This window comes from Oxyura jamaicensis, chromosome 4, assembly GCF_011077185.1.
Source record: "Oxyura jamaicensis isolate SHBP4307 breed ruddy duck chromosome 4, BPBGC_Ojam_1.0, whole genome shotgun sequence".
NCBI lineage: Eukaryota > Metazoa > Chordata > Aves > Anseriformes > Anatidae > Oxyura > Oxyura jamaicensis.
In genome coordinates, this window is record NC_048896.1 from 77070935 (window position 1) to 77098146 (window position 27212).

A 27212-nucleotide genomic window follows, 5' to 3' on the forward strand; every position below is an offset into this window, starting at 1 on the left:
GCTATTAAAAAATAAAAAAGAGAAAAAAAAAATACACAAAAATCCCATTAAGGAATGGGTTAGAGTAATGGTCAGATTCTGCACCATGCACTTGCATGGAGCAGTGGGAAGAATTAGCAGTTCCAGCAGGGCTCTCAGGGATCTAATTTGCTATTTAGTAAATACTTTTAATTCCCTAAAAGCCATGGTAACCTTGTAATGACCTTATTGAGCCACAGTCCTTGTGACTGCTTTGTAACATTACAATTTCTAAGTTCAGTCTTATGGATTTTAAAACTGCAAAATGCTCAGTTTTTAGAAGTAGATATGCATGATGTGCTGTCCTGAAGATGAAGTAAGGTCTTGTGGTTAATACATAAACCAAGCTTCCTGAAGTATAAACAGGAATTCAGGAGAGACTGCTCATCTCTTAGGAATTTACTCTGTAATCTTTAGCAAATCTCTTAATCCTTCTATGCCTCCATTCCCCATATGTAAAATAGGGTAATGCTTTCTGTAAAGATAAAAGCTGTCATGTGTGTCCTTTTTTAAAAAACTAAATGTCTAGAAAAGCCCCTAGGTAAAGTGTTAAAACCATTTCTGTCAAATATTAAAAGATCTATTTTCTTGGTTATCCAGAATAAAATTTCCCAAAATATTATTCAATGTCATACCTATTAAGCAGTTTAGTTCTTCATGTAAGAAGTGCTGAAGCCAAAACTTAATCTTTTTTTTAAGTTAGCCTTATAAATTTAGTATCAATCTACACATGTTCAGTAAGTTTCTTACTATATCATCTATACAGAGGTAACAAGAATCACAGACATAAAGCTCATTATCCTATCTGACATTTTGGCTTAGATCACTTTTCAGGTATCTTTTGAGCAAATTATGGTTTGTATTTTATTGTCATACATACTGAATGTATGTACATTCACGTATGACATCTACATATATATATAACATATACTGATGAAGATAAAAGTCCTATGGCAACCTCAGTGGCTATGCTCCCCATTACATCCTTTTGACTTTGATTCTTTTCCAGATACTAAGACACAAATCAAACCAGATTAGTGATTCCCACTTTGGTATTAAACAAGCCAGTGGAAAAAGCTGGAAGACCTCACAAAATAGTACTTGCTAACAGACAATGAGCCAGCCTGATAGCATAGTGAAAATCCGTCACACATCGATACGAGTTTGGATTCTGAACTGAAGCCTGAGCTGTTGAATCACCAGGGCTGGAAAACTGGCAAAAGCACAACACTGCTCTCCCAAAGAGGGTGTGGGGCACTGTGAAAGAACTCTTGGCATCATTCTCAGGGGAATATTTTGGCTCATGTGAGGACTGGCTTCAACAAGTTCAGAAGGAAGCTATGCTCAGGCCTTCTCTGCAGGGGAACATACTTTACAACATGGGACCTTTGATGAGACTCTGGATAGGAGTGCGCCTGGGAGGGCATGTCAGTGAATGAGGAAAGGGCGACTACAACTCTCTGTATGAAAAATAAACATAAGTAACTAATATGAGAAGACAGAGAAAACTTCTGTGGGAAGAATATGTAAAACAGAGATAGCAGAACTGATGTATTGTCCAACTGCATTCTTAGAAAATAAGAAAAAAAATATTGTGAGCTAAAGTATCTTTACTTTCTCCACTTACGGTATTTGAGTTGATATCCTCTAAGCTGTGAGCTTGAAAAAGTTATTTAATATGAAAAGTGTTCATAATTCTGAAAAACAGAATCTGTCACAACTCAGATGAAGAATTGCATTACATTTATTTAATTTAATATTACATGCATTTTAGACACTGATTCATGCTTTGTTTTTGCACAAGTAGTCATTCTTAATGTACATGTAATAGCCATTGTTACAGGGAAATTCAGCAGCATGCATTACACACATCTATGCACAAAGTTCCTGTTTTCAGTTACAAAATTCAATTAAGGTCATGATTTCTAAATGAATATTATACATACAGTTTAATTTTGGTTTTATGCAGACATTGCATAGTTAATTATTAGCTTCTCATGAAAGACTGGAAGTGTGGTATCAGTGTTGTTGAAGCAAATCAAGTAACAGTAGCAAACAAGAAGATTTGAAGAAGAGGCATAACCTTCAGGGTTGAAAGGTCAGCAAGTACAGCCTAGGATAAAAACCAAAAGACCTGTTAAACTTGACATTTGAATCAAATTTCTTTAAAGCAGCTAAAGAAGTGAGAAAAGGACTCGGTATTGACTAGTAACAATAGTTAGGTTCAGACCTGAATAGAAACAAATCACACTGTTTTGTTATTGTGCAAAATCTTCTCTTGCCTTTTTTTTTTTTCAGTCTAACACTTCAAAGAAAAGGCATATGTTTACATATAGAAAACCAAGTAACTTTATTTTAGCCTTTAGACTTACTTCAAGTATACATGGCATCATGAGGGTATAAGAGGTCTAACATTTCAACTTGCTTCTAAAAATAATTGGGAATTAAGAATCCTTATCCTGTGGCTTGGCTAGTACTTGTGAAGTAAGTCAAATGTAATGACTGAAACAGTCAATGTCTTCTGATGGAAAAAATAATAATAATAAAAAAAGAGCCATCACAAGTTCTCAGCGTTTGGAAAACATACGTCACCAGAGCTTTGGAAAAAAAATATATTTTCACACAGTAGTAGAGATAAACAATAATAATCTTCATCTTAAAGATTTAATTTTCTTAATTTCCTATGTGTAAAATGACAATGCTTGCAGCAAAATTTCAGATTCAAAAATGACAAAAATAACTTTGTAAAAACTTTGTGATATCAAAAAGCACAGAAGCAGCAGCATTAAAATATACTGAGAAAAAGTATAAATGTCCATAATATTTTTAAAAACAATATATCCTACAAACATAATTACATATTAAAATAGAAAAAACAATCTAATTATGCAGCATACTTTGATAACTCTTCATTTTTGTAACAAATGTACTCTTTTACATACTTATACTCCAGAAAACAGTATTATGTACTGCATGTTCATAATTAGTCTAGTTTTTATCTAAGGTAAGAATTTGGGCAGAAAGATTTGCACTATGTACCACGTGCCATGTGAAGCTTAAGTTACTGTTGTTGGCAAAGCATCAGAAACTATTTCAATCTCCCCTAACTGAAACTTATCCTTACTTCAGCTGCAGCCAGTGATGTCACCTCCATCAGGTTGACTGCTCGGAAAGCAAACACAGCAGCTGCCAGCACTGGAAAGAAAAAAAAAAAAAAAAAAAGCCCAGTATTTAAGTTGCTGACTTGTTAATTAGTGATTAGAATTAATCTTGATTTAAAATAGTAATTTTCACTCCCAGAGTAATTACTTTGATTCTGAGTAATAATATACAGTGGATGTCAGGGTTTGAATTTCTTTGGCTATTCATTAAAACTAATAGGACAAATGCAACTTTCTTTCAGAAAAGATTGAGTGAAAATGCTTGCATTTAATGTGACAAGCTTTTAATTACAAAGGATAAGGTAATTTACAAATAGCTAATTTCTAAGCCAAAAATTTTGATTTATTTAAGTGGCAACATTTCAATTGTGAGCGTTATGTAACACGAAAAAATAATTCGTAGTTATCTCTTATACAGTTATATATATCTACATAGCTGTCTTACATGTACAAATAGAACTAAAACCTTTCCTCTTCTGTTCATCTACTTTGTATTTAAAATGTGTTCCAAGTGAAGATATTTATCTTCTTTAGAACACCCATCTTGAACCTTGCATAAATCATTGGACAGAATTTCCTCTCTAAGTACAAAACTTTCAATGTCTATTAAAATGGGGCTTTGCATAAATATATACAGCAGAACCAGGGCAATTCTCAGTTGTGCTAAGTGCTGAAGAAGTACTTCCCATATGTGAATAAGATGAATCTTGTATTTTGTGAAAGGTGATGAACTCAAATCTTAATCATTACCAAATCACTGAAGCTGGTACCACTGAAGCTGGGAGGACATCCTATTCTCTTTTCAGAGAGCACTTACTATCTCTGGAGCACTATCACAGCAAACAATGTTAAAGAAGAAATATTGTAAAAAAAAAAAAAAAAAAAAAAAAAAAAAAGAAGTTACTTCACATCTTTGTTAGAGATGCACTGTTTATGCAATTCTACTTTTCTAAAAGTTATTCTATTTGACTTGTATGCAATCTGCTTTCAGCATTCCAAGAGCAAATAAGTTTTCTTCTTGTCACAAAATAGACTTGAGCTAACATGTATTTGCCTTACTACCACATGGACTTAACAATTTTTGTAAAAGTATTTCCATTACCAGCAAGAATTTCTAGAGAGTTGTATCCTAGGATTCTGTCCCACAGAAGCAAGAGCTGATCTGTTGCTAAATAACCAGAAAATGCTCGTACCATCCATTTAAATGAAATTCGTAGCCTGCAAACAAGTGATAAACAGTAGTAGTTACATTTTTCTCTCTCCCATAATGATTAGTCTGATGGCCTATAAATTCTTCTGCATTTCTCCTCCAGCAAGAATGGTCATTTTCTCTTGCTGTATTAATAGTAAGTATTTTCTTTTGTAACAGCCATCAGAAAAATATTAAGCATCTCATTTGATAAACCACTAGTATCATCACAATATTCTGACCAAACAATTACATTATAGGGATCCTCAGCTTTTATCATGCCAAATATTTCATCCATTTCTGCTACTGTTATGAATATCAGTTATAATACAGTAAGATTTTCAAGTTCTGTTGCACTTGGTGCCATGAATACGTTATTGAGAATGACAGTCCCCTGCTCTTTCCCCTTCCTCCAACGGCTTCTGCTGTAACGAACATATCACAGTGAAAAAAAAACATCTCCTGTTCCCTAGGAAATAATTTAGTTCCATCAGATCTAACCTGCTGCATTATGCAGCTAAGTTTCAGTAATTATTTTCCTCACATGAACATGTAGAGCAATCTTCCTTTCTTTTTCATAGAAAATACAGAAGGCAATGCACAGATATACAGGTTAGACAAAGGACTCCGATTGAATTTCAAGGAAAACTGGCACATTGATGGTTGCACTTTGGAATAATTTCTCATAGCTTTTAAATTAAAATACTACAGGAAGGCCAGCAATTTCAGAACAATTAATCCACAATATTTGTAGCAAGTCAGAAAGAAGTACTTACGGCTGCGCCCCAATTTCTCGAAGGTGATAAAAAAGCTGGGGCAGATGAGTTTGTAGAAGAGTCTCAAATAGCAAACACAATGACACAATGCCCTAATGAAACAAGATCATATCCTGAATACTAACACTCATTCTGTCAAATCTGAGAAAACAGTATCGGCACGTAAGTATTAATGATTTTTTAATTCAAGAAATAAAACACCATTAATGATGTAATATACAGCTCAGGTAAGCAGGGCACAAACAACTCTGATGCCTTCAGTCACTACAGCCTTGCTCCTACAGTTCTGTGTATGTATTAGCAACATAATATGTTGTGGTAGCCCCTTTCACCTCTAAGTTACTTATAATATTTGCATGTCACGGTCTAAGTACTTACTGGGTTATTACAGTATGACCTACTTGAAATATTTCCTCTTCGATGAAACAGACCCCAGTTACACTGTATATATACTAAAAAAAGGAGGGTGTGAGAAATAATCTGTCTGATAACTAGAAACAAACAGCAATAGGGATAATTACAAAGAAGTTAAATGTAAATACATTTTAAAATTTCTTTTTAAAATTACCATGAAAATGAATAGATTCCTGTCCGACCGGTTTCCCTGCTATTAATGACTGAAAGCACAATGCCCAGCCTTGAAACAGTATATTAAGGAAAGGATTTTTTTTTTAACCAGGAAATGTTTTCAAGATATAATACAGCTATTCAGCACTTTGCAAGGGAGAAAAGGAAAATATTTGCTATGCTCTATTCTTCAAAAATAAAAGATAAGCAAAAACGTCTAAAATTGTCTTACACTTGAGACAGCTGGCCACCAACATCATCAAGTTATTTAATTATACCTCCAGCATCTAGTAATGCCAAAAAGCACGTGCTGTCACACAAAGATAGTTGAGTTAATGAAAGAGACATAACTTGATATCACTGAAAAGACAGCTGTATATCTTTGACTATATTATAGTCCCTCTACCCCAGAAAACACTTGTGAGCAATTACATGTCATCAATTAAAATGAGACTGAGTATGCATTTACATAACTGCTTGAATTGAGAAGCCTATTACATAAAATACAAGATTACATAAAGTACGTGACATTTTATAGCAGAGACTAAAATTGAGGTAGAAAAAAATATCCAATAGCCTTTCCAAGTGTGCCTGAAATATTGCATTATATTTAAAAGGACGTCTTTCAGTTGTGTAGAAAGTCACGTCACTGTATATTATTGTTTCATAGCAAACAGAATATTTAGTGAGTGGGTTTTAATTCCTAACGAACTTACAGAGGGATGAGAAGAGATGGAATGGAGTCTGAAGAAAAAACGCACATACATCTCACGGAATATCTGATACAATTTGGAAGGTTCATGGTACAGAAAACAAAGTGGAGCAACTGAAAGGATAAAAGAATTATAATTGACTCAACACTGTAAACTGCTAAAAGAGTTCAATGATTAAGAGCATGAAGTATGGTGAAAAACAAGTAATTTATACTGGCACAATTTACAAAAATTATACTATAAAAATTATTCAGAAAGATTTTTATAACAGACTCTACCATTAGAAGTAAAAAGTTAAGCAACGGAGTACAATACATTCTAGCTTACAGTTCTACACATTTCAAGACCTAAACTACTTAAAACCTGTTTTTACAGTGCTGTCTTCCTAAGAATAAGAAATACACTTTAAAGATAGCTTCTTTGGGAGTTGGGGCAATGATATATTGAATAGTGCAAGTTTTTGATTTAACTGTCTGTAACTTCCAATGTGCTCTTTGGACATTGACCATCTCCAAATTGGTTCCCCATTTTTAAGACAGGCATAATTTTACTATTTGAAGATAGGTGCTTTGAAAAGTAAAGTATTAAAAAATAGCTCTTGGTTTCCATAATAACGTCCCATAAGTATGACTGATCAGGAGAGACCTGTTTCATTCTTGTAAGATTTGAAAAACATGGCCATTTGGTAGTTTACTGTTTATAAGCCTTTCAGTATACCTGATTCAAAATAAGAGTTGACTACATTTGTAAAGCAGTGATTCTCAAACCTCTTTTTTTTTTTTTTAAGTCTGATATTAGTCTGGCATATAGATAGATCTGTTTCATGTATATTGTGCCTCAACACAATCAGATACGCCTGATCTTTACTCCATTCATTCAACACACATTTCACAGACAGTTGTTCTGTATACATTTGAGTAAAAAGCTTTTCTTTAATCTCTCCACTCACTCATCATCACTCAACTACTACTTCATTTTACAGATGCATTCATGCAGCTTGCACTTGAATACATTCACAGTCTCTCTACATTCACCCTCCCCTCCACTTCTTTTCTACACAAGATAAGGATAGTGACACGTCTGCATAAAATTCTACACATGTACATATTTATAGATACATGTGGATGTATGTATGAAATCATTCACATATGTATATATATCAGGAAGGTGGCTTTCTAGAAAATAATGGCACTTGTGTATGAGAGGTGAGGCACTAAGGTAGGATGAGATGTTCACAGAAACGTGTATTTACATTGGGTTGAGAAAAGCAGAGGGTGTTACCAGTGTGTATGTGTAAGGATTGAAGATGGAGGTGGAAGAGCTGGCAGGGTGCGTATGTACCTAAAGGGCAGGGAGATAACAGAACAGTGCCTGACAGCTGGCTCTGTATGAGCGTATGCATGCGAGCATGCAAAAATATATAGGATTTACATAAGGTCCCAGGTACTTCCTCTGAGAGCAGCACAGCATGCAAGACACAGGATGCTCTGCTTGGATTTACACCAGTGTTTCCACCACCTTGCTTTTCAGCCTCCCTCCTTCTCACAGCCAGTCTGTTCTGTGCCCTTTCCAAGCAAAAGGGGAAAGGAGGGAGGGAAGAAGCTCCCACCCAGTTTGAGGGCTGCTGTTCTAAAGGGCAGAGTCAAATCCAAACATTTTGAAAAGAATACATTTCACACAGAAATTGTAACAGTGAATGCTTAAGGAAGAGTTTGTAACTAAGTTGTTCCTTACTTCAGAAGACTTAGATTCCCTACTCAGGTTCAAATTTCCACTTCACATTTATATTACCTTTTTTTCTAAGAATCAAACATTTATTATTAGAAAAACATAGCATTTCAAATATAATCTTGAAATCTGCTTGCCCAAATAACTTTGATAAATCAAAAGAAAAAAATGGAAACCTGTAGCAAATACTCGCTCACATTATTTCAGTATCTCTCTGCACTAGCTGCTTTGTTACATCTGAGAACTGGGGAGATTTTTCTAATCTATTCCTAGAAATCTTGTTTAATCTTTTGTCTGTGCAGAGCAGTAGCAACCATTCTATCACTTAATATTCCTTTAACACCTACTTCAGGATGGATACAGAGACAGGCCTTTTATATAATTCCTGTTTTTTTAAGATTAACAGCTAACTTGGTCTACCCAAAAGACATGAGGCACAAGAAATGAGCAGGCTGTCAATAAACTTCCTCCCTCTACTCATGTGCATTAAGATGAAGCCTCTGACCAGATCAGCTGCATAGTGATTAGCTCTCAAAGGGTATTTGATATAAAGTTGTGATGTGAGTAAATAGGAGCAGCTTGGAATTTTAAAAAATATATACAACAGCTTTCATGCACACAGAAATAGAACATATGGAAGTTTAAAACTTGCAGAAAAGTACATACAGCTTTTAACTACAATACAATAAAAAGAAATCCCAAACTGATAGAGTTTATGAGAGTCAACTTACCATACATAGAAAAGCCATGAAAAGGAATTACACCTACAAAACAAAGATTTATTTTGTTGTTGTTGTGCTTTTATATTTATTTTTAGCCAGCAAGAAATGTATTTTTTCCCCAAGTTTCTAAATTGCATTCTGCCTACTACAGGAATAAAATATTTCCTTGTTATAGCTGTTATAGCACCTTAGATTTCAAGCTTGTAAATATTTAAGTACAGGAATTATATAATTTACTTCACTATAACCAATGGAGTGCTGTAACACATGCTGTGGTTCCTAGAAAGCCATGTAAAGCTCTGTTTCCATGAAGTATAGGCTTTGCTGAAATCAGAACCTAATTTCAGATAAATGACAACTGGTAAATGTCATGCACTAACAAGGAGGGAGCAGGAGAAAAAGGAGGCCAAGACCTCCAGTAACTCATGTAATACTCAGACAAAACATTTAGAGGACTTGGCAGTTGTACCATGACAGTTGTCTCCTCTTTTCCAACTGATCTCAGCTCCCATTCACTAATTTTCCTATAGGACCAGTAAGAAGGAGCTGCTTTGGCAAAAGGTCATAAGGACAATGTTTCACGGCTATAAGGCTGCAAATAAATGTGGAAGCAAAAATGGAAGAAGGGGAACAAACATATCTGCTATCACTGACACCACTGGAAGGGAGAAGGCACAAAAGGCAAGGTCAGAGATACAAATTTAAGATTGGTGGTGTGAGGCCCTGAAAGCAACAGCAAAGAGCTTGAACTTTAAATAAAAACGTGGGGCAAAACCAGGGTAAGGATTCAACAGACAAGGATTTAAATGGTCAAAATAAGAGCTAAAAAAAAAGAATTTTAACAACTGAAGTAACAACAGGAATGATATTTACTTAAAAGTATATAGAATTGTTATAACTGAATTTTGAAAATGGACACATTTTGAAAGAAAATAGACTTTCAGGTGTGGTTTGTAGAGTTCTGAAAAGCTGGGGGTCAGATGGTTTCAGCACGTAGCTTTCAGATCCACTAAGTGGAGCATCCTGTCACTGGAGTACAAGCTGCTGCACCAGAAGTTGTTTTCCCTCTCCTTCCCACACACGTAGACAAACTCCATATGTGACTATTAACACCAGGCTGAACATGGTTCTGAAGTAGCTTCAATCCATCTTACTCCTTTGAATTAATTAATTTGGCAGAATAACAGTAAAACACAGTTTATAATAGAAAAAGAGGTTATAATGTATTCAGGGAAAAAAAATCCTGTATCTTTCCAATCTACCACTAGAGGAGGCAACAGTATAACTCTTACCATTTGGGGGATAGAAAACAGCATATTCTTCTATTCCAAGTTTTCCTGTGAATCAAACCATAATTAAAATAATTAAACTATTAAAAGTTGTAAAGATAAAGTCTAAATTTATAATTTATAAGTGACAATTAGAAAAATCGTAACTACCAATATTATTGACCATTTGATATTGTCCAAAAACATGTAAGGAATTCAGATACACTCTAAAATATAATATAAAAATGCAGCACCAACAAGGGAGGATGACAAACAGGAAAAAATACGAAAGGAAAAAAAAGCATTTCAGCAATGCTATACCAATGAGATTTGATTTGGGTGTATATTAGGAGCTCTAAAAGTGTTTGCTGCATCCCTGAAGACGGTGAAGCTCTCTGAGAAGATAAGGTTAAAGGGGTAAGTCTGTCATGCTGTGGCAGACTGACCTACAGACATGAAAGACATTTAAAAAGACAGAAGAACACTGGATAAAACAAAAAAACAAACAAACAAACAAAAAACACACATCCAAGTCTTCAGTAAACCTGCAACAGAGAGGAAGATAGATGGTACAGCTGTGATATAACAACAACAGAAATTAAGTAACCTATTGGATACAAAAGGCTAATTAAATAAAGACAAACTTTAACAGTATAAAAGTATAAACTGAACATATAACTTTTTCTCTTCCCTGCAAATGAACTTGTTACATTAGTTAACAGTATCTTAACCATAGGACATTTAAAATCTTAACAACATAAGAATAAAAAAGGTTTTAAGCACAACTATTTAAAAACTTTAATTATTTCTCTATTTTAAGATGAGAAATATAACTAGAAATTATAATAAATTGTGAAAATGTACAGGTATGCAGAGATCCTCTAGACCTCTGTGCATTTTGTTTCTTCTATACATAAGAAATTAGCACACACAGCTTGTGTCAGGTTTGGACTTCAATATTTTCCTGTAGTATCAATCAATGGAATTAAATTCAAAATTACTTTGTGAAGCTCTTGCCCACTACCCTACGAAAATAAAAAGCAGTATTTTTGAATAACAGAAGTCACTTGTTTCATTAAACTAAAAGAATAATTTTACTTTTTCTTTCAATTGTTTGCTTGACATGCAGAAGTGAGTTGTAATCGGGAAGGACAGTATTTTTAGCATGAAGCATTTCTCTTAGCTAATTAGCCAAAAATAGGACCTACGAGCCTTTCGGATTTACACTGCACAGGTTCAGCAGAGACTTAGATTTCAGCAACTCCATTCCTCAGATTTGTTTCTGAATAAGTGGAATAGTCCTATAGCTGTGTTTCTATGCTGCCATGGCCTGAGGTGAGACCCAGGTCCCTCTCCTGTTCGGCCCTCAGGTGAGCCCCTTGCTACTTTCAGACAGTAAGTAAAGAAAACTGCTTGGTTCAGGTAAAGAGAGAGAAAAGACCTACAAAGTGATAAAAAAGGAAGAAAACAATAAAAAAATGAAGAAAAAGAAATCACAAAATAATCATTGTCTCTAGTGACACAAGTAGTAGCACAAGGCAAAGTCAGCAGAGGTCCTTCTCGAAAAAGGTACCGGGATCACAGTAAGCTAAATACACTGGAATGAGGAACCAAGGAAGAAAACAGGAGTGCAGAAGGTAAAGCTAGAATGAAAAAAATAAAAGGGATTACATGGTTGAAGGGTTCAAGGTGTAGAACAAAATTAGGAACATCTGGGTAAAGCCAAGGCAGGTGACGATCTAAGAAGCAAGGAAGAGCCCAAAGGCATGGCAGTAGAAGCTGGCAGAGAAGGCAAGCAGAATGAAGTGATAAATTTAAAATTTTTACGTTACAAAAAATAAGTCTCAGGGAGAAATAAAGCCAAAGGTAGGCTAAAACTCTAGAAAACGCAGTGCTTTGAAAATAATAATAATAATAAATCAGTGTAAGCCTGCTTGGTAGAGCTCTACTCTCCCAGACCTTGGAACAGAACCCAAGATTCTTCAGGAACTTGTTCTGCTCTTGTCTATCTGTGAAACCCACTACTTTGGGAAGGTAACATCCTATCACCACCTCCAGCTGGTAAATTTGTTGAAGCTGTAGAGGACAATGTCATGTATTTAAATTTCTAACCCTGATGACTATAAATATCCAGGTTCTGCCATAGTGTCACAATTGTGTTTTAAATTTATTTTGGTAAAAAATGGAGAATTATACACAGAAAAATACCACAAAATAACGTCATTGCAACCTGGTATTTATTTGATCAGTTTCTAAACATTGATAATAGAATCTGTGCATATGTCAGCTGGATACATGAAGATTTATTAATGTTCTTTTAAATGTAGTCTATCGGGTGTAATGAACATAAAGGAAATTCACATACTGCGTTACTGTAGCAGTCAACAAAAGTCCATGCATTTTTTTTTTAAATATCTCCCTTTACCTCGTATGTATGATTTTGGTGGGGTTGCACTACTGTATGTAAAGTGCTCCAATACTGATGTATCTCGGGAAAAACAGAGTAATACCTGCAAAAGACAAAAATAAGCTGACAATCGACAAAACGTCAAACAGAGATTTAAGCACCGGCCCTAATTAGCACCTATTAGACTCTCCTAAAGAGAGCTAATATGGTTGAAAACTATTGACCAACTTAATTCACTTCCCTGTTAGAATTTCCAGGCTCACTTTGAACTTGTTATGATACCATCTTCACATTCACCTATTGTCAATAAAATATCCACACCTGAATAATCAGCATACTGGAACATTTTGGATGCTTGGTAAGTATTCTAAGTTTTGGCTTAGACATCTTACTTTTAACAACTAAGTCTTTAACAGCTTACTCTGTGCATGCAACTCACTGCTGTGATGCATATCAGGTCATTTTCCTAATCAGTTACTATGACTCAGGGAAGTCCTAGTAAGTGAATAAAGCAAATGAAACGTTTACATTTTAACGTGTGCATTTCCAGAAGACTGATCCTCTTATTGTCTCTTGTTCCAAAAATCTTTGCAGAATGCTTGCACTATGTTCAATTCTTTCCAAAAGAAAAGATGAGAACATTCATCTCGTATCCATAATTTCTTAAATGCATACTGTATTTCATAAAATATACCTGTATTTTTCATTGCTAGCATAAAAGAACAATCTAGAACAACTGAGTATAAAATTAAATAGGAAAAGCATTCCTAGAAAAAAATAGTAAAGAAACTCATCCCACATACAGTTGTAAAAATAGTAATAATTATACTTGGAAATTTTCATGTTGTGGATGCAATGAAAGGCTGCACTATCAACAATGGACACAAGAGGGCAGAAGTAATACAGACTTCAACTTGATGCTGATTTTTGTACATCTTAAATCTTCTCGCAGGTTTTAAAAGTTTTTCTCAAATTATAGCCAAGGTTTAAAATGTGGAGATATTTTATATGGTGTTTCACTACATATTTTATTACAAATAAAAGTAATAGATCTTTCCTTCAGCTAACTATTCCAAATATTTTCCAGATATCAGCATTTATCAAAAGGAAACATGCAAAACTGTGACACCTGAACACCCCTGCATTTTTTTAAATCTTTTTTTTTTAAAGTAGGTCACATTTTCAGACATTTCCCTCTTCTGAATCTCAAAATTACTTCTCAGACAACAAACATTTTTTAAAAAATAAATAGTTTCTTTATCTTCAACAGTTGAGCTAAATATTATTTTTGCGCAATATACAATCATTTTCAGAGCCACCCAAATACAACTGACAATAACAATACACAGGCAAATATAATTCTCTGTAATGTTAAATGAGGTGAGAGAAGATGAACTAATCTAAAAAGGACACAAACTGCGTTCTCTCATAGGGGAAAGAATGTAACCTTAATTTGAGGCCACTCCAACACCCACCACCTTTTTTCTTTCCTTTTTTTTTTTTTTTTTTTTGAACACAGTGTCCAGTACCAGTATGTGGAAGTCTTTAAGACTATGTAACTTTATATGAAGTAGACTCCCAAATACAAGTTCTGACAACACCTAAAAGCTGCTGGGTGAGGTTCTTTGCATGTATTCATTATGCAGGATGTAAAACTATAGTATTGAAATTAAACATCTGACATTAAATCATGAATTTTTTAATTATGTATTATTCTTCTAATTCACAAAAATGATACCGCTAACGGAAAGTAATACAACCCCTTTTAAAGTACAGAAATGTTTGATAAACCATTTGATATCTTTAACAGCAATACAATCACAATCAGAAAACCACAGAATTCAAAGGACTGAGAAAAACCAAAACAAAGCCAAAGCTTTTATTAAAAAAAAAAAAAAAAAAAAAAAAAAAAAAAAAGACTATACTGCGTGTAACTGTACCCCATTTCAATAGTTATAAAGTAATAAACAAATGTTAACTTGGGATAAGGAAAGCACAGTAAAGCAAATAAATTACATCATTTCACAATGTTCTTCCTAGGAAGGAATGCATGCTCTTAAAGAGGTACCAACAATGCATCTGAACATCCTCATTATTATTTTATGTCCAAATGTTCTGGTTTCAATGGATGCTTTTTCTATTAAGAAGCTCACAGACAAATGTCACACTCTGCTCAAAGACTTGAAAAACTTTGAGGCACAAACGAGATACAAGAAAGCCAAAACAACAATACAAAAAATGCAAACGTAGAAATAATTTAACTGGTTTAAACTAAAGTTTTCATTATCTCCTTTATTTAGCCAATATTGAATTCTGGTTATCATATGAAATCAGTAAACAATATTCCATATCAGAGAGATGCCTATACTGCAAAGTTTTTAGGTCCCACAGAATAAAATCATCTGAGAGTGATGCATTTGCAAATTTAAGATGCATTTGCAAAGCAGGTTGGAAGAGAAAATGATCAAGGAAAATGTTCAACGTTCTACTAGGAAAAAAAAAATAGGGAATGCCACAATATACCAAGAAAAACAAGAGCAACTAATAACTAGATGCTTAAGGTATTCTTTGCCTAAAAGTTTGGAAGTAAAATTAGCCACTTAATTTTTCAAAGATTTTTGCTTGACTCTCCCTTCAAATTACTAAGGTTAGGTTGGGCTTTTTAATGATTTCCATTCTGTAACAATCCCTTTAGTCAACAGAGATATGTACAAAAATAAAATTTTCAATTGTGCTTTATATGGAGAACAATTAAAAAAAAAACTATTTCTGACAGTCTTAAAACAAAAGATTATACTCTATACTTGCTTAAATTAATTTACAGATTTTAATTCTGTGTCCATTAGAACTGTCAGCTAATGACTAGTTGTTATGCCTTAGTTGCCTATATAATGAAAGAAACAGAAAAAAGTGAGATTTTTACATCCCATGAAGTTTCCAGTATAATAATAATGAAGATTCTTTTCTTGATTTAAGTGTCAAATAAAAATCTACATGCAAGTATTTCACTGAAAAAAACACTGTTGCTTGAGCTGTCATCATGTAGTCACTTTACAAATTTTAATTTAGAAACAAATACAGATACAGATCTTAATATTGTAAGCATTTTATGTTAAAAAAACAGGCTATAATTTCTTGAAGTTAGCATTTTAAGTGTTAATATTGAAATCCTTACTATGCTAAAAATAAAATCACATAATTGAATAGTATGTTTAAATACTAACACATTCTTATACTTCTATGGGCTAAACAATGTTAAGGACAGCTCCTTGCTTTGTTTATTCTCCAGACTACTAGCAGTTTTATCATCAAAGAAAAACTCATTTCATTTCACATAGCTCTAAAACAAAAAATTAAGCAAGTCTAACCTAACAGGTGTGACTAATGAAATTGAAAGAACTGTGGAAATGGTAAGTTTGCTGCATGACATTTATGTTGACACTGCAATCAACCACAAATTAGGAAATTCATAAATGTAATCTCCTTCTATTTAAGGGCATCTGACAGGCAGCAATGAAGGTAATTCTTTATAAATTAGCTGGGTTCTCCATTGCTAGAAGCAGCTTTGGAACGGGAACAATTTTAAAAGTAACCATACGTATGCAGAACACAGAATCAGTGTCTTCAGTTTGAAAATACATCAATAAAATATCTTGATGCTTATTGCAGTAGGTCACTGAAATAGCTCTAAAGTAATATTTTTGTTTTTAAACTGGAAATCCAAACATATTGGTCATATCTTAATTTCTCTGTACTCCATAGCTCCTGTTTATCATTTCAATACTACAAAGCTAGAAATAGAAAGAAAATGGCAGACTTCATATTTTCTCTATTGGAGAGACAACTTGTAGGGTTCTTCAAGAGTTTTTAAGAAGCCTGTCATGCTTCATCTATCTAAATGCACAAAATTAACTTAGAGTATTGATATTCCGAAGGGACAGTATATGTAACACAGCATGTGTACCTGGCTAGGGTCTCACTGCATTCTGCCACAGCAATATACTTTCTAGCTTTTCCAAGAAAAAAAAATAGTTACGTACCTGATATAAATAATCCTCAAATACAAAATAGTAGTCATCATTGCTTGCTGTTAGCTTTACATCCTGAAATCAAAAAATATAGCAGTTTGAAGCTGAAAGACATCTTTTCAGACTCCCTACAGAAGCTAACCTTAACACAGTGGTAGAAGATGCCATTTCACCATTTAATCATGGAAGAGCTATGGTTAAGCATATACTCTATATTTTAAAATGCAAAACCATAATATTAACTTGATTATTAAAGTATTCAGAGTTGAAACTTGGAATACTTGGATGCCAGTGCTTCCCTTCCTTCCAAAACCAGTTATTCCTTCAAATGAAGTTACCATTTCTTTACAACTGTTTAACACTTCAACTCAAAAAAATATTTTATGCAAGAGCCAACACAGGCACAAGAAGAGAGGTTACAATAATGAATCAACATTAATTATTCTGACACTCCTTAAAATCAAACCATCTAACATTTTATTTGTTTAAAAAAACAACAACAACATAGAAACAAGACATTGGTGTGATGAGTATATAAATCACTTCATCACTGGTTAATTAATTACTTACTTTGTAAATCAGGCTGTCCACTAAAAGGTCATACTGAATCACATTTGACTTGAGTTGTTCATAATACAAAATATCCTAAAATTAAAAATATTATCATCATCAGTATGAGACAAAATTTCAATCTGTATTGAAATTAAGGAAACTAATTTTTAATAAGAAAAAAAAAATAAAAGCGTGTATTAAACTCAAATAGCCACTGCATAATTTAGGAAGTATTCTATCACTGCTTATTCTGTCTCAGGAATTAGGTAGATATTTGAGACTTTATAAAAAGACCTCCCCTTTATATTTATTCATATATTAGGTAATTAATACAAGTGAGAATAAGGGAACTAATTCAAACCAAAGATTCTTATCTTTCCAACCTTTGGGTATCTACACAGTCAAAAGTTTTTCAATGCTCAAAATCACCATGACTTTCTTCTTTGCTACCCTCTACTTTCAGGATCCTCTTCAGTAATGAGTTTGGTCATATCTTCAAGCATTAGGGAGCTGCTGCAAATATTTAATGTTAATATAATACAAACCTAAAAAAATGTTGAAAAGATGAAATGATATCAAAAGGATGAAAAGATATCAAAAATCTTGTGGGGAATACAAAGAACTTGGACTTTTTTTTATAAACTTCAATTACTTCCAGAGTGTCTACAAAATATACACAAAGGGGAAATGATTGGAAACTAACAGAACGAACACTGTTTTAGTTTGCTTATTTTATGCCTTTCTTCTAAGAAATACCTTGCAAAGGAAAAAAAAAAAAAATACAAGTTCCACTATCGCCATGTAATTCCTAAATCCCCAAATACCTCGCTGCCATTATGCCTGCAATTGAATATAACTGTTTCAATCATTTTAAATGGATTTGTAATAATTTATACACTAAATTATCAGTCCCAAGGCTCCTGCTCACTTTACAATTTATTTATTTATTTATTTTTATTTCAGCGTCTCTCCAGACAGCACACACATGCTTGTGAATTGCAAGCTTTACATAATATTTACTGCCGATTTCTTTGCAACAGATGCATGCTTGGAGTAAGGATTTCACAAAATAATGCGAAGAAAGATGAAATTTCAAAAGACCATTTGAAAGGGAGAGAATAGAAGTAAAGAGAAGACTAGGGAATATTGCCACTGTTCTTTGCATTGATCAAAAACTGTAAAGTAGTGAACAGCATTCACTTAGAAATCTCTTAGAACTAATTTGAAATGAGACTTAATTATTAGACTTAATTTGAAATGAGGACAAATGCAGAATTCCTTAAGTAATGCTAAGTACCACAAGGAAAATATTTCAATTTTTCTTTCTGAGGAAAATAAAAAAAAAAAAAAGAGGTATAATTAATACACTAACACTTTACAAAGGATGAAACAAAATTTACTAAATAAAAACTAATAGCAGTCTGGATGTAGAACTGTTCTTAAAAGCTACAAAAACCTACCTTCATATTCAAGTTAGAATTTTAAAGCATCAATACTGTAGTATATTTAAGTGCAGCAATGTCAAATGAATAATCTACAAAGGTGGTGGGTTTTTTTGGTTTGTTTTTGGCTTTTACCCATCTCAAATAACTGTACCTATTATGACAGAACTAGCAAAAAAAACCAAAACCTTCTTTTTCATGGTAGCCATATTGCATGATAAACTGTTTCTGTTATATATGCATGCAAGATGCCTTAAAGTTATTGCCAATTCCACAAGCACTAATGTGGTTGGTACATTACTTGATGGAGTCTACAATCAAGGCAGTGTGTGAATCCTTTGTCAAAACAACTAGCCGATTCCTCACATATGCATAGCAAGATAAGAAAACCTTTTTTAACTATGAGAAAATACTAAGACAGAATGGGAAGAGGATGAGAGAGGTTTTCTGTAAGTGACAACTTTCCTTTAAAATTCAACCAGATTCCAAAATACAGGTCCTCAAGGCAGCAACCTGGTGAACTCTGGAACTCCTGAGGATCAGTTCCAACACTGCCACATTAGAATGAAGTCTTCTGTCACATTACATAGGCTGCCCATTTGTAAAACAGGGATAATAATGTTTTCTACTATGCATAGATCTGTGAAGCTTCACAAATTTATGCTCATACATCAATCTGAGCTCTTAAATTATTTTTTTAAGGTAAGTCAAATACAGTACCAAATCTCTGCATTTTATGTTTACTAAGTTAAGTCCTGCTACCAATGCCAAAACAATAATCAATTGCATAGAAAACCGAAGCAGCAGAGAACATTAAAGACTTCATCATTTTAAAAGGTGTTTGTATAGCACTAGGCTGCACTTTTTTCCTTGGTGCTTTTGTTCTGTTAATGAAGAAAACAATGTTAAACCTTTCACTGAATGCATTGAAAAGAGTTAATTTAGCAATACCAGATAGATGGGTCAGTTTCTCAGGAAATCTTACATAATAAACACCCAGCATTAAGTACAGACATCAAAAACAGCTGTAATGTTAAATCCACCTGAACTAGACTCTGTGCAAGTGAAGGTTAGAGGCAATTTCAGTCATAAGCAGAGCTCACACGGACGTCAAGAAAACATCGGAAGAATAAATGTACATATTGGCATTCAAATATGACAGTAAGTAGCAATCACTGTATTCACTTTTGCATCAAAATCAAAGAATCAAATCAAATCATTCAATCCTTTTAGAACTGAATTAAAAATATTTCTAAACCAAAAATTAAGTATCTCACAAGATAAATATATAAAAACACTATAGGCTTTGTTTACGACATTTTAAGGAATGCTCTCAGCTTTCTACTTTATAATTACTTTAAACCATACATATAACTCTGTAAAGTATGTCTAGAAATTTAAACAAAAATAAAAGGGAACCAACAGCTATAGAAGAGAAAGATACAGCCACAATTTATTTTACTGAATAACTAGCTAATTTACCTCATGGTGACATTTGAACTGCAGAATAATATAGAGATAATATGTGCCTCCAAATATAGCTGTTACCAGTGAAAAGTGTATCAAAATGCATGTATTTGCTAATTTATCTGCTACACTTTGAAAGAAAAAAATAAATTAATAATATAGATGATGCTGGTGAATATGCAGGTTTTCACTGGAGGACGTGTTTCGTTAAACTTCCAGTGAGCAGTGTCCCCACTCATTGATGAAAATATTTATTATGAAAGTATTTCTGGGTATTCTAGATTCATAAACAAGCAAGGAGCATGAAGGGCACAAAACTCTATGCCTGAGAACAAATGTACTTTAGAAAGTGTTTTACTAGCTATTCTGCCCTATGGAGGGGATCTAAACCAAGCTCTGTAACAGACATGCTGTCCTTCAGCACTTCCTACTGTGGGATGCATCCCAAATTGATGACAAAGGTAGGAGTTGCCCTTCATTACTGTTAGCAGCTTGTAACTAACCCAGGGAAGTTGTCAGACACCACTGAACTTGGATGGAAAAGATTCAGAATAGTCACATTCTTTTTCATGAAGCAGAAAGTCAAAGGCAAGCTCTTCTCTTGAAGAGAAACGTAACTTTGTTTTCCTACTAGCAGTGGTGCAGAGACATGCTGAGAGTGATGTGAAGCCTACAACATAACTGCTCCTGCCACAATGGTACAATGAAACTCATGACTAAACAGTACTTGATAAATCAACTACTGATCTACTGCAATTGGGAGAGATTCTAATAACCTAATGTTTTCCTGTTATCGTTTCCTAGTTTTCAGTTCTCTAAAACTGCCTTGAATAATTGTGAAAAGCTACTAGGAAGCGGGAGAAGAATGTGGTATGAAGGCAAAGAGTAATCTTTTGATGGATAAGTGCAGCACACTTTCCCCTTATATGCAGAAACAAGCATTCTTCTAAAAAGACTCTCTGTTGAGGTCACACACGGTGGATCCAAGGGTCCAGCTAATGCTATCACTAGTCAGGTTAGTTTTGTACTAACCTCTTCCTTTCTTCCTTTCTGAACCAGCAAGGCATTTTATTATATTTTACGTTAGCTTACAAGAGCCCATAGTGTCTCTTGTCTACACTCTTTCTGTTTTTTGATGTGTTGGTGGTTTTTTTGTTTGTTTCTTAAGTGTTTTCCAGTCCTTTATTTCAATAATCTCAAACTGTTGACAAATTTGCAATTCAACATTATTTCATCCATCCTTACTTTTCTTTCAGGTTGTTATTACCATTCTCTAGCCACTTATCTTTCTAGAGTTTTTTCATCTTCACCACAAAATACTGTCTCACTAATAATTTCCTGCATACAGCCGAATAGTCTCCATCTCAAGGCTCTGAACCCCATGCAACATCTAAAGCAGAATGTCTACTGCACTGAATCAAAGAATACTTTATGTGTATGAAGTTATTTTTTTCTACCTCCTCTATAGTTCATGAGCATCATTTGCTAAGTGTGTAGAAAGTTAACACAAGGTAAAAATGATGTCAGGGAGGGTGCATTAGGTGTGCTAACATAAATGTCCACATGCGTAAGTTGGAGATGCCTTACTAATTACTACAAAGTGAAAACATATCCATGAGTAGATGTAATCAAATGCACTGCTCTCTAGCTTACCTAATGGTAGATTGAGTTAATACACTCACAGCAGAAGCTAACCTTTGGACAATGTCTAAAATATTCACACTTCATGCATAATAGAAATACACATTAAAAACTACTAAAAACTAGAGTTAACTTTTAGAGGATGTAGCAGTAAGGCCAACAAATATATTAATAGATAGACACAGCTTGTTCCTCTTTAAAAAAGAAGTAGAAAAGATATCCATGCCAAGTTCAGAAACTGAATTTTAATAAATCTATTCCCATAATAGCTCATGCTTTACATAAAAGTAAAATGAAATATTTTATTATTTTTCTCATTTTCTTGACTTTCTGTCATCAAAATAGAATCCCTGCCTTTTTTTTTTTCAACTTTTTCATTTTCTACATTAAGATAAAAATGCTGTTAGAGCACGTAGCATTTAACAGAATATAAACAGATGCAGTGTAACCAACAACATTAATTTCATATCTATTAAACTCCCGGTCTCATAAAGAGCAAGACTTCTAAAGGTCAAGCTGGCCTAGTAATTTAAAAGAACTTAAATCTTGTGTTGAGCATCTTGATTAAGATTTACAATATTTCATTATTGTTTCAACAGCTCTTTCTTCTGCAGAGAGTTTCATCTTTTACTTATGAGAAACAAAAGCCTGCTCTATTTCTCAAAAAAAATAAAATAAAATAAAAATAGCATAAACTAAGTAATTCTAATTCCAGACCAAGTAACTTTATTAAAAACTTGTTTTAGCATGAGTACTCCTTAGGTAAGTTACCAATGAACAACATTCACATTTATTTTTATGGATAAGATCTTATCATAGTACTATGTAGTCACCAATAAATGCTGCAGCGTTATGAGAAAATGACAACATCCTCCAAGGAGATGAAATACAGTAAAATTGATAAAAGGCTTTTATTGCAATAAAAATAACCTTCATACATGTAAATTTGGTCATAAATGTAACAAAGTACTGACAATTCTCCAAAGACTTAACTATGGATTTTAATTCCTATGGTATGAATATATTAGGTATACTGAGACTCATATGTCTTCTGATACTGCAAAGGAGTTCATTGTTGAGGACTTGAGTAAAATAGAAAAAGTACTTGTACACATGCCTTTATATTTTCATAGAACGGCTCAGGTTTGAAGGGACCTTGAAGATCCTCTAGTTACAACCCCCTGCCATAGGCAGGGATGCCACTCACTAGAACAGGTTGCTCAGGGCCTCATCCAACCTGGTCTTGAACACCTCCAGTGATGGGGCATCCACAACCTCTCTGGGCAGCCTGATCCAGTGCCTCGCCACCCCTGAGTGAAAAATTCCCTCCTAATTTCTAACCTAAATCTCCACTCTTTTAGTTTGAAGCCATTCTCTCTTGTCCTGTCATTATCTGACTGAGCAAAAAGCTGTTCTCCATCTTTTTTATAAGCCCCCTTTAAGTATTGAAAAGCTGCAATAAGGATACCCTGGAGCCTTCTCTTCTAAAGAAGCCTAAAGGCTGAACAGCCCCAGCTCTCTCAGCCTTTTTTCATAGAAGAGGTGCTCCAGCACTCTGATCAACTTCCTCTGGACCTGTTCTAACATATCAACATCCTAGTTGTGCTGGATTTTACTATCACTTTGCTCCTTACCTCTGGCTGGTTAGAAATATTCAGAATGAGTGCCCACAGATCAGCTCGAAGCGCTGTTGGACATCCCTGACGGACATACTGTTGAGCTGCAGCACTATCTTGCTCTGCTAAAACTGCAAGAAAAAAGCAAGTAATAAACTGATGTAGTTTAAGATGTCCAAAATTTACTAAACTATCAAGTACTTCAAATTTTATATTTTTAGAGTACTGGAAACTGAGACACACTCCACAGCCTGTGACAGTAAGAGAGGTCTGCAACATTTGCATGTATTTTAAGTGGATATTAGTCTGTTAGACCAATAAAAAAAAACTTAACAAAAGACGGTATTATCAAGAAACACTGTATTACACTAGAATTTGATGCACTTCTTTGCTCTTCTTATTTAGCTTATTACAGTTTTGTGTGCATGTAATGGTTCTGAAAGATTTATTTTTGGTGGTGTTTGTTATACGGAGAGAATTCAAGCATTTATTTTGGCAACTAAAACGCACACGTGCAGGCAACAAAGAAAGCAAGAGAGTGAGGCTAGTATGTTACCTATCTGACACAGTTGGAACGTAGTTTAGCCTTACATACATGCAATGCAAAGACTCAGAAACAGAGCTTACAATCTGGTTTACCAGGATGCAAGCATTAGCTAAAGGAAAAATATCTAAAAGGTTTGGAAGGATGAGGTTTGGAATCATAAACCTGTTGAACTGATTTATCTTTTCCTCTCTCTTCTGAAGTATTGAATAACTAGGCTGCCTATTTTCTGTTTAACCAGCAGAGCTCTTAACACAGATGGCGTCATCTCCCCCCCCCAAAAAAAAACAAACAAACAAACATTCCTGTATTCCCCACAAAACTTCCAAAAAGACTGTGATTCATCTCGGTGTCCACAAGTGTTTACCTTACTGTTTCTTACTAAGACACAAAGTATGAAAAAGTGGCTTTGCAACACACAAGATTAAGTTTTACAATACAATAAAGGAATTACAAATTAGATTATAATAAAATGTAGCTCCTCAGACTAGGTAATACGTATTGCATAAAAGAAAATCAATGCACCCATGGCAACCAAGGACATAAAGTACGCATTATGTTCTAAAATCCAATAGAGCATGCAAAAGAAATTCCACTGAATGAACTTAAATATTCATGGTTGACACTCTAGCTTACAGTTTTACAAGTTTCTACGTCTTAGCACGTAGTAATAGGTAAGACCAATTGTGTAATAGAGGCTGCTCTAAAGAGACAAGAGATGGGGACTAAAAATTACATTGTGGATTTAAATGAACGGCTCAGTAAGTTTGGGTGGAGAATTTATTTGGAGAAAAAGGAAAAGAACAGGGAGATGGACAGTACCCTAATGAGTTGCACTTGGATCAGAGAGCATCCAAGTTGCATATATTGATGGGTTTCAAACATTCCCTGCATGTACACTCTTATAAGGGAACTGGAACTAATAAATGGTTTTTACTTTCCGGATCAAGTCTCAGCCTCCAAGGAAACTCCTAAACTTTTTCAGAAAGAGCTGTATACATGGTAACTAAGTATTGCAATATTTAGCAAGTTCTGCAATTGCAAATAACCATTAAAAAGATTTTGTTCTGATGCACTGGCATAAAACCTATTACATTAATGAGAACTGCATGTGCAGGGAGTCCAGAGTCTTGTGATTTTAAAATGAAATTCAGTAGCAGCATAAGTTAAGTCATCACCAAAAAGTTGTGTGTCTATACTTTCTATTTCCTTTTAATGAAATATTTGTGGAGTTATTTATCTGATAGCCACTGGTAGACGGCAATGCTTGCTTTTTTGTCCTTGTCTAAATTACAATGGTATGACTGACTTCGCTTTGTTCGTCTGCCTAGCTTGTTAAAGGCATATGAGATATGAAAGTACAGACTGTTTGTTTCTGTTTGTTTGTTTTTGTTTTGTTTTGCTTTTGTTTTTGTTTTAAATCAAAACATATCCCTACCTTTTTGTCCAACACGTACATGTTCATTTTCAAAGAACTCTAGGAAATAAAGAAATAGAAATGAACTATAAAAAATAAATTAGAAAAAAACAACACTCAACCCAGTAAAGTATTCTGTATTTTTACCACACATCACTAGCAGTAAAAATCAGCTGAATGCAAAGTCAAAAAATTAACCTGCATCAGCTTCAATGTTTTTTTTCCAAGAAATATGAAGAAATAATACCAATTAATTTCTTCTCATCTGAAGGACACAAATACAAAAGTAGCACTACACTGCAAAAGCCAAGACTTTGAATATGTAAGTTTCCATTTAAAAAGAAAAATAACTTCAGTGTCTTCCATTTTTTTACATGGAGAGGCCACCTTAAGACCTGTTTATATCGGAATAACTGTATACCAGGAAAAATAACAGAAGATGTTTGTATACATATGTATCTGTTAGTGGTGTCACACTGCAGGGTTGACATAAGATTTATCAGTATTTTCTATAGGTTTGGAGACAGAAATGTTTGTCCTCCAGACTTGATCCTGAAGCGTTCAAACACCTGAAATTAATGTATTTTCAAGCTGTAAATATGCTAATTTTAAATCTTCAAATCTGACCCTTCATATTTTCAATGTTGCTTATCATTAGCTGTATTTTACCAAGAAAATCACTAAATTCATAGGTTCAGAATAAATATTTATGGTTCATTATGGAAAAAATACACAAGCTACTTGATATCTGCACTGTATTCTATGCATTAGTTCTCTAAGTAAATGACTAAAACACAGCATTTGCTAACCAGGAGGCACTTGTGCTGAATCATCAATACCCAGCTGTCCGGTATTTAAGCCTAGTTCACTAAAATCTTCTTTCTGAAAAACAAACAAACATACAACACAAAACCATAACAAAGTAATTAATAGTGTTTAATTCTCTATAAATCATGAGATTTCTTCTGAAAGGTTTAATGCAAATATTTTCTAAACCAAACATAGTTCTTTTAAATCCATATATATGAAACACGATCCCAGGTTTTTAAAAAGAGAAAAATCTCACATCGATACTTAGTCTAGTATCATTTTTCATGTTGACTATGAACTACGCCTGTATATAATGAAGTGGGAAATGAGAGATCAGGTAAAGGATAGTATAAAATCCTTAGGAACCTTCTCAGCGGAGCCTTAAGAACAGCTCTCTTATCCTCCAATGATAACAGTTGTATTCAAGCGCTTCCTTCCATTTACAGTCTGACAGTATAACAAGATTTAAAATTACTTTAAGAGAATATCAAACACTAGCTTAAGTCAGCTTATTTGATTGTGTGCAAGCTCAAATAAAACTGTAGAATTAATTACAATAAAATGTGTATTTAGAGTTTGCTTTCACAGAAAAAAATGAAGAAAACATACATAGGTGTATTTTTAGCACGAATCAACAGGTGTGTGGCACAAAATGAAAATTTCCCAAGTAACAATTTACTTTTTATGTTTTATTTTTCATTAAAAACTTCTTTTAAAAAGACTTTTCTACGCTGTGTTTTCCCTGTTGACCCACTACGTGTTCATACTGAATTTCACTTTAAAAAGGAGAAACTTACCTCTATTTTAATATTCTTATTGTTTAGAACCTTGTTCATTAGCAAGGCAAAATAATTTTTATAGAAAGCTCTTGTAAGAAAGAATATACTTACCAATTCTGGAATATCTTTAACTTTTAGAGGAACCTGAATTAGCCCCAGATGATTTCTGAAACTAGGTTGTTCTCCATTTTCATAATTTGGGTTTCGAAGATTCATCAGTACCTTAAAAATGGTAGTTCTGTCATTTCTTGCATATATTCAGAAATTTACATTCAGAAATGTTCTCTAAATCATCAGTATTGTAAACAGTACATTTGGCATAAGACCATTTCCTGAAACTATCACATATACCGGCCCAAATTACATC

General features: G+C 33.9%; 1 protein-coding gene across 1 annotated transcript in view; it reads right to left on the minus strand.

Moving 5' to 3' along the window:
• Window positions 1-1744: 1744 nt before the first annotated feature.
• The window catches only part of TBC1D19 (TBC1 domain family member 19), a 47292-nt gene continuing 21824 nt past the window's right edge, over window positions 1745-27212 (minus strand). Inside the window, exons 8-21 of the mRNA XM_035325370.1 lie at window positions 26957-27067; window positions 26066-26138; window positions 25278-25316; window positions 23314-23426; window positions 17148-17222; window positions 16590-16652; window positions 12568-12652; window positions 10167-10211; window positions 8884-8916; window positions 6428-6537; window positions 5145-5236; window positions 4282-4397; window positions 3143-3213; window positions 1745-2131 (exon numbers count right to left, since the gene is read on the minus strand). Coding sequence (XP_035181261.1) covers window positions 2057-2131; window positions 3143-3213; window positions 4282-4397; window positions 5145-5236; window positions 6428-6537; window positions 8884-8916; window positions 10167-10211; window positions 12568-12652; window positions 16590-16652; window positions 17148-17222; window positions 23314-23426; window positions 25278-25316; window positions 26066-26138; window positions 26957-27067 — 1101 coding nt within the window. The 3' untranslated portion in view covers window positions 1745-2056. The remainder of the gene's footprint in view (window positions 2132-3142; window positions 3214-4281; window positions 4398-5144; window positions 5237-6427; window positions 6538-8883; window positions 8917-10166; window positions 10212-12567; window positions 12653-16589; window positions 16653-17147; window positions 17223-23313; window positions 23427-25277; window positions 25317-26065; window positions 26139-26956; window positions 27068-27212) is intronic.